At 42.3% G+C, this 13802-nt stretch overlaps 1 protein-coding gene across 1 annotated transcript in view; it reads right to left on the bottom strand.

Annotated features, from left to right (window-relative positions):
• Positions 1-13788, bottom strand: part of LOC135480986 (roquin-1-like) — a 34561-nt gene extending 20773 nt beyond the window's left edge. The window contains 10 exon segments of the mRNA XM_064760917.1: positions 133-333; positions 1406-1566; positions 1569-1636; positions 2400-2532; positions 3328-3476; positions 3479-3527; positions 9290-9465; positions 10576-10806; positions 11367-11784; positions 13670-13788. Coding sequence (XP_064616987.1) covers positions 133-333; positions 1406-1566; positions 1569-1636; positions 2400-2532; positions 3328-3476; positions 3479-3527; positions 9290-9465; positions 10576-10806; positions 11367-11712 — 1514 coding nt within the window. The 5' untranslated portion in view covers positions 11713-11784; positions 13670-13788.
• Positions 13789-13802: the final 14 nt, after the last annotated feature.

The following is a 13802-nucleotide window of genomic DNA, read 5'->3' on the forward strand; positions in this document are numbered from 1 at the left end:
CATCACAGTCTCTGTATTCATCATATCTGCTACACTCACCATATTCACTTCATTCATCATATTCACCGCATTCATCATATTCACTGTCTAGTTAACCAAAATTCATCAGATTAACAGCCTATCCGAACCCACCCGCTGTCAATCTCCCCGTCTACGGTGAGATCCTGACTCTCGCTTCTTGTCGCCCCAAAGCCCCTGACGGACCTCATGATGTTAGGACTCCTGGTGGCCTCTCTGAGCTCTCCCCCATCTTGGACTGACATCTGGCTTGGCAGGGCCGGAGGGATTAACAGCCCTGGCTTAACACCACTCTTTTTGTTACGACCTCTTGCTCTGAAAGAGACAACAAGCTCCAGTCAATAATGATTTCCAATTTATTTGTGGGGGGGGGGGGGGGGTCGGGGGGGGGGGGGGGGGGGTAATGGGTGTTCAGTATGTAGATAGTTATCTGCTAAATATTTCCTGCCCTACAATGAAGAAAAATATTTTTGATCAGCACACACAAAATAATAAAACTTCATAAACCGAAAAACTTTTGCGTAATCACTAATGATTTAAGAACATTTTCAAACACTTCTTTATCCACATTTTCTAAAAATAACCATACACAGTACAGCCCAGAAATAACTTCTAGTGCACATAAAAAGTCGCAGCCTTTTTCCAACTACTCTGCTATCTACACACGTCAAACAGCGATTACTTTTCGACTGGTGAAAGCTTTCAACGCAATCATGTTTTTAGTTCACATACACATGTATGCACCACGAACAAAATTTTGTTTTAATGTCTGGACTATGTAGTGTGAGATTCACCCGTGAAGAAAGGCGTCCGTCAATGATTGTTTAATACAAGTATAGGTCCTTTTCTCGTACGGGCCCTGTCTCCTTATCGAGGATGACAGCAATCAATGCTCAATGCATGGTAAAAACTGCTCACAGGTTTGTATTTGACATGGCCACTGGGTGGTAGCTGTGTGCTTGTAGGACAGAGAGGCGGTCCACATTTTATTGTTACTAAAAACCATACACGTAATTGCTTCTTTTCAATTTCATCCATCAGTGAATGAAGACTGGGGTTGGACTGCAGGACACATGTGACAACACCCCACTGTGAATTGAAAAACAATTAAGTTTCTCTATGTGACTACAGTAATTCTTCTAACAATTCTCAAACATGATTGGTGTTTACAGAATTAATGTGTTTACACATTCACTGTAATCTAAACATATTCCACTAAACCCAAACTCATTCCAGTGAGTTCAAACACATGAACTGGACCCAAATGAAAAACATACACCGATGTTCCATATGGTTGCATTCTACAAAACTGGAAAAACTCACATCTGAACCTAACTACTTACTCGACCTTTCAGTTAAACACTGTCTAAAAATTTAGAACAATTACCTTTCCAGCTCCTCCTGTGAGTGGGCAAAAGTACAGTTAGCTCCCCTGGGGCAGGAGCTCTTCTGGGCGAAGTCCCGGCACAGACTGGTCTTGTACTTAGTGCTGTGGAGTGCTGGTAGTTCTGGCTTCTTCTGACTGTGGAAGTGGAGGAAGTCCACAAGGGCCCTGCACAACTTGTCCGCACTGCCTTGAGCACTGCCTCCAGGTTTTCCCAGGTGGGAGGTGGTGCATCTGCAGATGGCAGAATAAAACATGTGATAGGAAACACTGAAGCCGAGAAAAAACAGAAAAAGCTGACAAAGTGTGATTCAACTGCACCTTCATGTTCTCCCAGGTGGGAGTTGGTGCATCTGCAGGTGGGCAGAATAAAACATGTGATACGAAACACTGAAGCTGAGAAAAAAACAGAAAAGCTGACAAAGTGTGATTCAACTGCACCTTCATGTTCTCCCAGGTGGGAGGTGGTGCATCTACAGGTGGCAAACATAAAATATCTGATACTAAAAACAGTGAAGTGGACAAAACCTGGAGTATACAAAACCTCCTCCAGGCGTGCAGGTGAAGGTGGCAAGATATAAGATGTGATACCAAATAGTAAAGTTGCAAAGCACTGACCAAATGTTTTCCTGACTGGCAGGTCATACATATATGTATTTAAAGATGGCAATAAAGAATGAAGAATTGCCTTCAGATTTCCACAGGTGGGAGCTAATGTATGTTCAGGTGAAAAAATAGTGGACAAAACTAAAAATTTGATATGAAGAGTACAAGGTAACACAAGTAGTGCACAGGATATTTATACTTACAAATATCTGTGCAAATTCTGACTATTTAATCCACATTAATGTCAAATGTATATTTGATACAAACAGAATTCAACGTTCATGCATGTCTAGGTAAAAATGATCTGTTACTGCTTAAAACATGTGTATCTTGAATCCTGTGGTTATAACAAAGTTTTAGGTCCTATTTTCTAACAGCTAAGGTCACATACCTGGGGAAGGGTCTACGTTGGCCAGGAGCTCGAGGTGGGGACAGAGACGTGCTAAGTTACCCAGGTCACCGGTCCTCTGTAGGGCGATGACCAGCTCATTAACACTTTGTGCAAATGACTGAGGTGTCTGCAACTAAAACACACATAACTCACACCTGAGAAACAGCAAATCAAATCTGAGTGGTAAAATTCCAACCTTCTGCCTGACTCAGCTTGGGATTGAACCGTCACTGCCAATTCACTTGATGGAGACTCTATGCGCTTTACATTATAATCATCGGCATGCAATAGGAGAATTCACCATTCTAAATCAGTAAACAGTTTAATATAGTGACGAATTTGTAAAACTTTAAGTGTGGGTTTTAATGACAAAATCCAGGTGTATTTTTACATTATAATCATCGGCATGCAACAGGAGAATTCACCATTCTAAATCAGTAAACAGTTTAATTCTGTGACGAATTTATAAAACTTTAAGTGTGGTTTTAATGACAAAATCCAGGTGTCCCAAGAGAATGAAAGAATGAGTCATACTACATTAGCAGTATGACAGCCATATTGTGTTGAAAACATGTTACAGGGCATTTAAAACCACCGCCCTCCAAAAAGGAATCAAACAAATATCACCAAAATGAACGAGCAATTTTTAAATGTATGGAAGCATTATCTCGCATGTCTGCTAAGTTGCACGTACAGCCACAGATTTAATCAAATTTTGAAACCAGGGTGTCTCATTTCCTATTTTCCCTCCCTCTCCCATATGCATTTCTTTGGAATAGGGTGTTCAAAGACACGGAGACACCCTATTGCTAAATCTACTGTGATTCTTTAACTTTTTATTCATTCTCTTATTCTATTATTCTGTGTACACTGATAAAGTGCTCTTTCGTAATCAGAAAGGTTAAAGAATAAAGATATGTGTCCTTACCTTGTCAATGATGGACTGCATATGAGATTTATGGGCGGCGTCTCCATACAACAGAGACGACCATTGCTCTGGCGCGATGCGTAACCCCGCCTCCGTAGCAATCTGCACCACCTGTGAGTCGTGCTCACGTCGGAGCAACTCGTATGTCCGAAGTCTTCTTTCAGCTGCATTAATGAAGATTCTTCCTCTCGCTTGGTTACCTGGCAGAAAAAAAAAAACAGATCCATTGCCATTAACAGGTCCACATTATTCACAAATTAAAAAACTAAAATGTGTTCTACATAAAAGGCTTTTCAAGAAAACAATTTCTAAATTTTACAAGCATGTTAAAGTACTTAATACCTAATTTCTAATTTTTTTTTTGACTTGTGCTTTACATGGCAGAAGAGTAGAGGGAGTGTCACTGTATTCTTTACAAAGCAGAGATGTCTCTCAAGGTGGAGTTTTTTCCCAAAGAACTCATTACTCATAAATATACTTGGTAAATCCTTCCCAACACATGAACATGTCCCTCTAAATGACAACATAGGGAGGTAGCAAATTTTCTGATCCTGTGTGATGCTGCTGGCCTGAAGTATGACCTCGCATCATTGCTACATAAAGACCTGATTGTAGCCCAATGTCTCCCCCGGTGTGATGGTGCTAGTGTGAAGTAGGATCTCTTGTCACTACTACATGAAAACCTGATTGTAGCCCAATGTCTCCCCTGTGTGATGGTGCTAGTGTGAAGTAGAACCTCACATCATTGCTACAGGAAAACCTGATTGTAGCCCAATGTCTCCTCTGTGTGATGGTGCTAGTGTGAAGTAGGACCTCGCATTATTGTTACTGGAAAACCTGATTGTAGCCCAATGTCTCCTCTGTGCGATGGTGCTAGTGTGAAGTAGAACCTCGCGTCATTGCTACATGAAAACCTGATTGTAGCCCAATGTTTCCCCTGTGTGATGGTGCTAGTGTGAAGTAGAACCTCGCGTCATTGCTACATGAAAACCTGATTGTAGCCCAATGTTTCCCCTGTGTCACGGTACTAGTGTGTAGTAGAACCTCGCATCATTGCTACATGAAAACCTGATTGTAGGGGCGCCAATGTCTCCCCTGTGTGATGGTGCTAGTGTGAAGTAGAACCTCGTGTCATTGCTACAGGAAAACCTGATTGTAGCCCAATGCCTCCTCTGTGTGATGGTGCTAGTGTGAAGTAGGACCTCGCATCATTGCTACATGAAAACCTGATTGTAGCCCAATGTCTCCTCTGTGTGATGGTGCTAGTGTGAAGTAGGACCTCGCATCATTGCTACAGGAAAACCTGATTGTAGCCCAATGTCTCCCCTGTGCAATGGTGCTAGTGTGAAGTAGAACCTCGCGTCATTGCTACAGGAAAACCCGATTGTAGCCCAATGTCTCCTCTGTGTGATGGTGCTAGTGTGAAGTAGGACCTCGCATCATTGCTACATGAAAACTTAATTGTAGCCCAGTGTCTCCCCGGTGTGATGGTGCTAATGTGAAGTACAACCTTGTATCACTGCTACATGAAAACCTGATTGTAGCCCAATGTCTCCTCTGTGTGACGGTGCTAGAGTGAAGTAGAACCTTGCGTCATTGCTATATGAAAACCTGATTGTAACCCAATGTCTCCTCTGTGTGACGGTGCTAGTGTGAAGTAGAACCTCGCGTCATTGCTATATGAAAACCTGATTGTAACCCAATGTCTCCTCTGTGAGATGGTGCTAGTGTGAAGTAGAACCTCGCGTCATTGCTACATGAAAACCTGATTGTAGCCCAATGTTTCCCCTGTGTGATGGTGCTAGTGTGAAGTAGAACCTCATATCATTGCTACATGAAAACCTGATTGTAGCCCAATGTCTCCTCTGTGTGACGGTGCTAGTGTGAAGTAGAACCTCGCGTCATTGCTACATGAAAACCTGATTGTAGCCCAATGTCTCCTCTGTGTGATGGTGCTAGTGTGAAGTAGGACATCTCATCATTGCTACATGAAAACCTGATTGTAACCCAATGTCTACCCTCTGTGATGGTGCTAGTGTGAAGTAGAACCTCGCGTCATTGCTACATGAAAACCTGATTGTAGCCCAATGTCTCCTCTGTGTGATGGTGCTAGTGTGAAGTAGGACCTCGCATCATTGCTACATGAAAACCTGATTGTAGCCCAATGTCTCCTCTGTGTGATGGTGCTAGTGTGAAGTAGGACCTCGCATCATTGCTACAGGAAAACCTGATTGTAGCCCAATGTTTCCCCTGTGTGATGGTACTAGTGTGAAGTAGGACCTCGCGTCATTGCTACATGAAAACCTGATTGTAGCCCAATGTCTCCTCTGTGTGATGGTGCTAGTGTGAAGTAGGACCTCGCATCATTGCTACAGGAAAACCTGATTGTAGCCCAATGTCTCCTCTGTGTGATGGTACTAGTGTGAAGTAGGACCTCGCATCATTGCTACAGGAAAACCTGATTGTAGCCCAATGTCTCCTCTGTGTGATGGTGCTAGTGTGAAGTAGAACCTCGCGTCATTGCTACATGAAAACCTGATTGTAGCCCAATGTTTCCCCTGTGTCACGGTACTAGTGTGTAGCAGAACCTCGCATCATTGCTACATGAAAACCTGATTGTAGCCCAATGTTTCCCCTGTGTGATGGTGCTAGTGTGAAGTAGAACCTCGCGGCATTGCTACATGAAAACCTGATTGTAGCCCAATGTTTCCCCTGTGTGACGGTACTAGTGTGTAGCAGAACCTCGCATCATTGCTACATGAAAACCTGATTGTAGCCCAATGTTTCCCCTGTGTGATGGTGCTAGTGTGAAGTAGAACCTCGCGTCATTGCTACATGAAAACCTGATTGTAGCCCAATGTTTCCCCTGTGTCACGGTACTAGTGTGTAGTAGAACCTCGCATCATTGCTACATGAAAACTGATTGTAGGGGCGCCAATGTCTCCCCTGTGTGATGGTGCTAGTGTGAAGTAGAACCTCGCGTCATTGCTACATGAAAACCTGATTGTAGCCCAATGTCTCCCCTGTGTGATGGTGCTAGTGTGAAGTAGAACCACGTGTCACTGCTACATGAAAACCTGATTGTAACCCAATGTCTCCTCTGTGTGATGGTGCTAGTGTGAAGTATGACCTCGCATCATTGCTACATGAAAACCTGATTGTAGCCCAATGTCTCCTCTGTGTGATGGAGCCAGTGTGAAGTAGAACCTCGCGTCATTGCTACATGAAAGCCTGACTGTAGCCCAATGTCTCCTCTGTGTGATGGAGCCAGTGTGAAGTAGAACCTCGCGTCATTGCTACATGAAAGCCTGACTGTAGCCCAATGTTTCCCCTGTGTGATGGTGCTAGCTTGAAGTAGGAAGAAGTGGAAGACAAGAGGTCTTTAATGAACATTTGACTGCACAAATGGTCGCATAATTGTTGTTGATCGCTTAGTGTCACCACAAAGCCCGTACAAGCAGTGAGGGCATAGAATGTAGCAATTCCCCATCCATGGCCAGCTTTTGGGAGAGAGAACTGAGGGTAGAGAATGTAGAAATTCCCCATCCATGGCCAGCTTTTGGGAGAGAGAATTGAGGGCAGAGAATGTGGAAATTCCCCATCCATGGTCAGCTTTTGGGAGAGAGAACTGAGAGCAGAGAATGTGGAAATTCCCCATCCATGGCCAGCTTTTGGGAGAGAGAATTGAGGGCAGAGAATGTAGCAATTCCCATCCATGGCCAGCTTTTGGGAGAGAGAACTGAGGGTAGAGAATGTAGCAATTCCCCATCCATGGCCAGCTTTTGGGAGAGAGAACTGAGAGCAGAGAATGTAAAAATTCCCCATCCATGGTCAGCTTTTGGGAGAGAGAACCGAGGGTAGAGAATGTAGCAATTCCTCATCCATGGCCAGCTTTTGGGAGAGAAAACTGAGGGCAGAGAATGTAGGAATTCCCCATCCATGGTCAGCTTTTGGGAGAGAGAACTGAGGGTAGAGAATGTAGAAATTCTCCATCCATGGCCAGCTTTTGGGGGAGAGATCTGAGGGCAGAGAATGTAGAAATTCCCCATCCATGGCCAACTTTTGGGGGAGAAAACTGAGGGCAGAGAATGTAGGAATTCTCCATCCATGGCCAACTTTTGGGGGAGAGAACTGAGGGCAGAGAATGTAGAAATTCCCCATCCATGGCCAACTTTTGGGAGAAAGAACTGAGGGCAGAGAATGTAGAAATTCCCCATCCATGGCCAACTTTTGGGAGAGAGAACCGAGGGTAGAGAATGTAGAAATTCTCCATCCATGGCCAGCTTTTGGGGGAGAAAACTGAGGGCAGAGAATGTAGGAATTCTCCATCCATGGCCAACTTTTGGGAGAGAGAACTAAGGGCAGAGAACGTAGGAATTCTCCATCCATGGCCAACTTTTGGGGGAGAGAACTAAGGGCAGAGAACGTAGGAATTCTCCATCCATGGCCAGCTTTTGGGAGAGAGAACTAAGGGCAGAGAATGTAGAAATTCCCCATCCATGGCCAGCTTTTGGGAGAGAGAACTAAGGGCAGAGAACGTAGGAATTCTCCATCCATGGCCAGCTTTTGGGAGAGAGAACTGAGGGTAGAGAATGTAGAAATTCCCCATCCATGGCCAACTTTTGGGAGAGAGAACTAAGGGCAGAGAACGTAGGAATTCTCCATCCATGGCCAGCTTTTGGGAGAGAGAACTAAGGGCAGAGAACGTAGGAATTCTCCATCCATGGCCAGCTTTTGGGGGAGAAAACTGAGGGCAGAGAACGTAGGAATTCTCCATCCATGGCCAGCTTTTGGGAGAGAGAACTGAGGGCAGAGAACGTAGGAATTCTCCATCCATGGCCAGCTTTTGGGGGAGAGAACTGAGGGCAGAGAATGTAGAAATTCTCCATCCATGGCCAGCTTTTGGGAGAGAGAACTGAGGGTAGAGAATGTAGAAATTCCCCATCCATGGCCAGCTTTTGGGGGAGAGAACCGAGGGTAGAGAATGTAGAAATTCTCCATCCATGGCCAGCTTTTGGGGGAGAAAACTGAGGGCAGAGAATGTAGGAATTCTCCATCCATGGCCAGCTTTTGGGGGAGAGAACCGAGGGTAGAGAATGTAGAAATTCTCCATCCATGGCCAGCTTTTGGGGGAGAAAACTGAGGGCAGAGAACGTAGGAATTCTCCATCCATGGCCAGCTTTTGGGGGAGAGAACCGAGGGTAGAGAATGTAGAAATTCTCCATCCATGGCCAGCTTTTAGGGGAGAGAACTGAGGGCAGAGAATGTAGGAATTCCCCATCCATGGCCAGCTTTTGGGGGAGAGAACCGAGGGTAGAGAATGTAGAAATTCTCCATCCATGGCCAGCTTTTGGGGGAGAGAACTGAGGGCAGAGAATGTAGGAATTCTCCATCCATGGCCAGCTTTTGGGGGAGAGAACTGAGGGTAGAGAATGTAGAAATTCCCCATCCATGGCCAGCTTTTGGGAGAGAGATCTGAGGGCAGAGAATGTAGAAATTCCTCATCCATGGCCAGCTTTTGGGAGAGAGAACTGAAGGCAGAGAATGTAGAAATTCCCCATCCATGGCCAACTTTTGGGAGAGAGAACTGAGGGCAGGGAATGTAGAAATTCCCCATCCATGGCCAGCTTTTGGGAGAGAGATCTAAGGTGACATGAGTTTTAGTTTGTGTTTTATGGCGAACTGACACTAAAAAAATCTAAAAATGGAATAAAAATGAAACTGAAAATCACCTTTTTACTTCACTCTGATCTTGATAGGTTTTATATCTTTTCTCTGTTTCTTTCGAAGGCTTTCTTATCATGTAAATACTTCTTCAACAGGAATATTTCCTGTTATAGTCCACATTTCCCACACATTAGATAATTATCAAGTTTCAATTTTATTTTCATACCTCCACTGACATTTTTAAAAAAAAATTATTCTGTCTGTAAGAAAACAATTTAAATTAGTATGGCCTAACCTTGAAGCAGGATGCCCTGTAGAGGAGCTGAACCACATGACCAATGGCAGTTTTCGAGGCTTGTGGGTACTGGCTCTCCAACCGCTGAACCACAAAGAGAACGAGGACTTTCCTGGATAAAGGAGAGCCATCCTCCAAGGCTAGGAGGATCAATTTGAGGACTTCCTCCTGCATAGCTGTAGTAACAGACAACGGGACTCAATCACAGATTAGATGATAAATACATGTATTATTAAAATAATTTGGCATACTGTAATTCTTCAACCTTTTAGCACATTTGTAAGGTGTTTCTTCGAGCAAATTTTGAGGGCATTACTATAGGCAGTTTGATAAAATTATACTTTTTGTGAAGCCCTGAAATTGGCCAATCCAACCATGCAGTGTGTCTCCAATTCCAATAAATTGCACTTGAAGTTTTTTATTCATGTGCGAAAAGCTTGTTGAATCAGGGTATACTATTCTTATTTTATTAATTTCGCCTTTATACATGTATATTTCAAGAGCAAATCATAACAATAAATATACAGATAAAGAAAAGTGGTGAAGACTCTCTGATTTATGCTGGGGGTGTGTTGCCTCTCAGCCAATGAGAGTCGTTAAAACTGCAGACTTGTTAGTGTAAATTCGGATCCTACGTCCAAGATTCCAGTTTCCCGATCATTAAGCGAAGAGTTCGGGCTCTACCGGAAATACCCGAACTGTACGTCGGTGGTTTCCACCGGAAATTCTGCTCCTAACACAGAAGACTTCAGGATTTTGGCGCTGACTTTATTTATTATTTATCAACTTGAGGTATATATTAGAATTTTTTTATGGCATGCACATGCGAGGAAATCCATACTCTTTCAAATGGTATTTGTTTGATATTTAAATTTTCTTCTCCTTTAAAATTAAAAAATAAACGTTAAATTATATAAAAATTTCAAATAACCGTGGACATATACATTTACACAGAAAGGAAGAAATCAAACAGAGAATTAAGGTATTAAATTCTTAACACGCCCAAATCCCTGCCACATAATATCACTTTCATAATTCTTGATTAATTCCCTTATGACTGATATAACCATATACTATAATTGGCTTTAAACATTAAATCATTCTTCTTTCTTCCCGAAACTTGCTTATTCCATTTCCCTCAATTTGAAACTTTCAGCAACCATCAAATACTTTTGTTCCGAGACACTTTTTTTTTCAGTTCTGGATGTTTAGTGGCTGTTAAACTGGAAGCCCTCATAAATTTCACTCAAGTGTGTAACTTTTGGGGCGTTTGTTGCTATGGTTACCTGGCCCTAGGAACTGACATCCTCTTGCTCTAATGGCCGCCCAGAGGTTGGTGGAGAGCTGAGTAGGGTTCTGGTGCTGAAGGATAAGCTCAGTAACAGAGCGCTCTCCCAACGACCGTGCAGATCTCATGGCGCGCGAGCGACCTTCCTCCTCTACAAGCTGACAATTGATCAAGGTCACGAGCTTACGCTGCATTGGGCGACTCAGTAAGCTGTTTAGCTGGCCTATTCCTGCAACAGCAGCAACAAGAACATTTTTCTCCAATATATTATTTTTTTAAATTATGCGATGCAAACCTTACAGGCATGAGTATTCCATCGACCAAAAAGGTGTATAACACCATTTAACAACTGGATGTTTTCAAATACACAATCTACTAGGGTTTTCATACAATTTGAAAATAAGGCAACACCAATTTTTATTATGTTGTTGTTTTCTTTCTGTTTTTTTTTTCTTTTTAACGATAAAACTGAATCTCCACCTTTGTAGTTTGTTTTATTTAATTGGTTTTTATGAATTTATGTCTTTTCAAGGTTTTTCAGTCACATAATAATAGTACTAAGCAACTGCTGGAAAGTCAGCATTTCCCACAAAGGAAATGATTTTCAGTTATATCTCCATTTTCATACCTTCCTCTGACATTGAACAAAAAGACTCATTTTGATTGTAAAACAAAACTTTTAATTATTATGGCCTATCGGTGACTCAAAGTTGAAGACGATGACTGGCATACATGGTCAACCGAGACAAAATTTATGAATATTTCTTCCACATAATCACTAAAACTTACCTGTAGCCAAACACTTGAGATGTGCAGCCAGATCCCCTACACATCTTCTCGCAGAGTCATAATACTTGAAGTTTTCTGATATGCTGCTGATACTGATGATGTCCTGTTCAGGAATTGTGGCGCCCGCTAATTGGAGGAGTGCCAAATTCACCGGGAGCTCTTCAATGGAGCGAGAAATTAGGGTCTGGTCAAATGGACATTTCTTCTGATGTAGCTTTGAGAGACAGACTTTGCAGACGGTGTGCCCGCAGCCAAGGCTTATTGGTAGCTCCACGGAGTCATTAAACTTCTTGTAGCAAACGGGACAGGAGAGGAACTCTGTCCACTGTGGTGGCTGGATAGGCATGATGACAGCACTTACAGTTTATCAATGTGATAAATAATAGAGTACACCACTTCAGGAGAGTGCTGAAGCCAACTGGAAAATGAATCAAAGTTCAAGCATAATAACAATATACTTGTACCCAACATCACTTTAAAATGGACCTTAACCTTCTCGCACGTTTGCAGGGTGTTTTTTTAGGCATATACTGAAGGTATTATCCTGTGCGGAGTGATAAAATTATATGTTTTGAAGTCATTTGAAGTCATGAAATGGGCCAATTCAACAAATGTAGTTTTGTCTCCAAAATCAAATGAAAAATGACCATAAATTGCACTGAAAGTTCTTCTTTTATATGGGAAAAGGTTGAGGAATGAGGGTAAGTTAAATAATGAGATGATGAGCATCTAAAATATGACCACAAAGAATGTTGTATTAGCAATCAAAGAGGTCTAAAAGGTGTCAAAGGCCCTTGACCTAAAAGGCTCAATCATCCTAATATACCATAATTGTGTGCCGACAGATTTTCCTCCCACACAGGTGGCAGTAGTGCAAATTAGGGCTTGCACATCATAAGTCTTTTGCTGCTTGACATAAAACATTGCGTTTTGCGGTTTCATCTGTGATGTATTTGGTCTACCGACTATCACGTCGCTCTGTTGACGCTGTAGTAGAATGTTCTGGGTCACTGAAATGACATAATGTGCCCCACTTCGGACTTCTGTCTTTATCCCATTCTTCAACCTTTTCACATATATGAAAGAGCAAATTTCAGGGCAATTTGTGCACATTTCTAATTTGATTTTAGTGACAAAACCACATTGGTTGGATTGGCCAATTTCAGGGCTTCACAAAAAGTACATTTTGTCATTCTACAAACAAAAAAGCCTTTAGAATATGTCTAAATAAACACCTTGCCAACATGTGAAAAGGTAGCAGAATTACAGTATGTTCATTTGATGTATACATACATAAAGACAATGTTGGAACAAAGTTTTCATAATTTTAGAAATAAAGCATTTCACCATTTTACACTCATCTGTCCTGTGAGTATCACGCCACCAATAGTTGGTTGGAAAATATTCATACAGTAGACAGCATTTAACATAACAGCTGGCACATCAATTACTGAATTCTCTGAACAATGACATCGTTATCTTGTAATATGTCCCAGCATCATGAATAGATTAGTCAGAAAACAGTGACACCATCATGAGAAAACCATAGCAGGCTCCCAGGACACCACAAAGTACACATGAGCGTAAAACTAATGGAGAAATGCTTTATTTGCACAACAATTGAAGTTTTTTTTCAGAACTTGTCATTCTTTATGTATGCAGTCACATATAGTACTATGACCGAGCCTGTAGGACCGATACAAGAGCCTGCAGGATCGATACCAGAGCCTGTAGGATCGATACGTGAGCCTGCAGGATCGCTACGTGAGCCTGCAGAAGTGTTCACAATCACAAGCTTGCTCAAGGGTAAATTTACTTATTTTCGTGATTTGTATTTTACGCAGCATGCAAGACACAGATAAATGGGTAATTCCATGCAAATTCATCCAGTCAACCATGTCATTTTAGCTATCAAGCAATACAATATTTTGAACTTCGCCATCAAATATGTTTTAGGCTATTGTAAAGTTTGGAGCTTGTGACTGAACTTATGTTGGTAACTGACCCGTTTCTCAAATGTTCATTGTGCAGGCAGATTCTTCAATGAACTAACGTCACTCTACGACGTAACAACAGTCTCAACTTTACAAATCCCATATTTAACATTCGCTCTGGGAAAATATCAGACAATTCTAAATGGGTCATGTGAGTGACTTTTTGAAAATTCCTTTATTTCACGTGGCCTTTATTTCACGTGGAATTAACAATGTGCGACCTGTGTTGTTGTTGCAGCCATTTGGTACCGCGCTCAAAAACTTAATGACAGCACACACCAACATAGCTCTGTGTTTTGGTTAACTTACCGGTACTTTCAAACACCTTTCGGTGCATTTAACTTCTGGCCAGTCAACTTCTAAATAATCGAAGCTGCTGCAAAATAAGTTGGATTGTTTCAGCTAACGTCCATGGTTGCCATCAGCATTTCCGGGAAGAAGC

Source organism: Liolophura sinensis, chromosome 13, assembly GCF_032854445.1.
Source record: "Liolophura sinensis isolate JHLJ2023 chromosome 13, CUHK_Ljap_v2, whole genome shotgun sequence".
Classification (NCBI taxonomy): domain Eukaryota; kingdom Metazoa; phylum Mollusca; class Polyplacophora; order Chitonida; family Chitonidae; genus Liolophura; species Liolophura sinensis.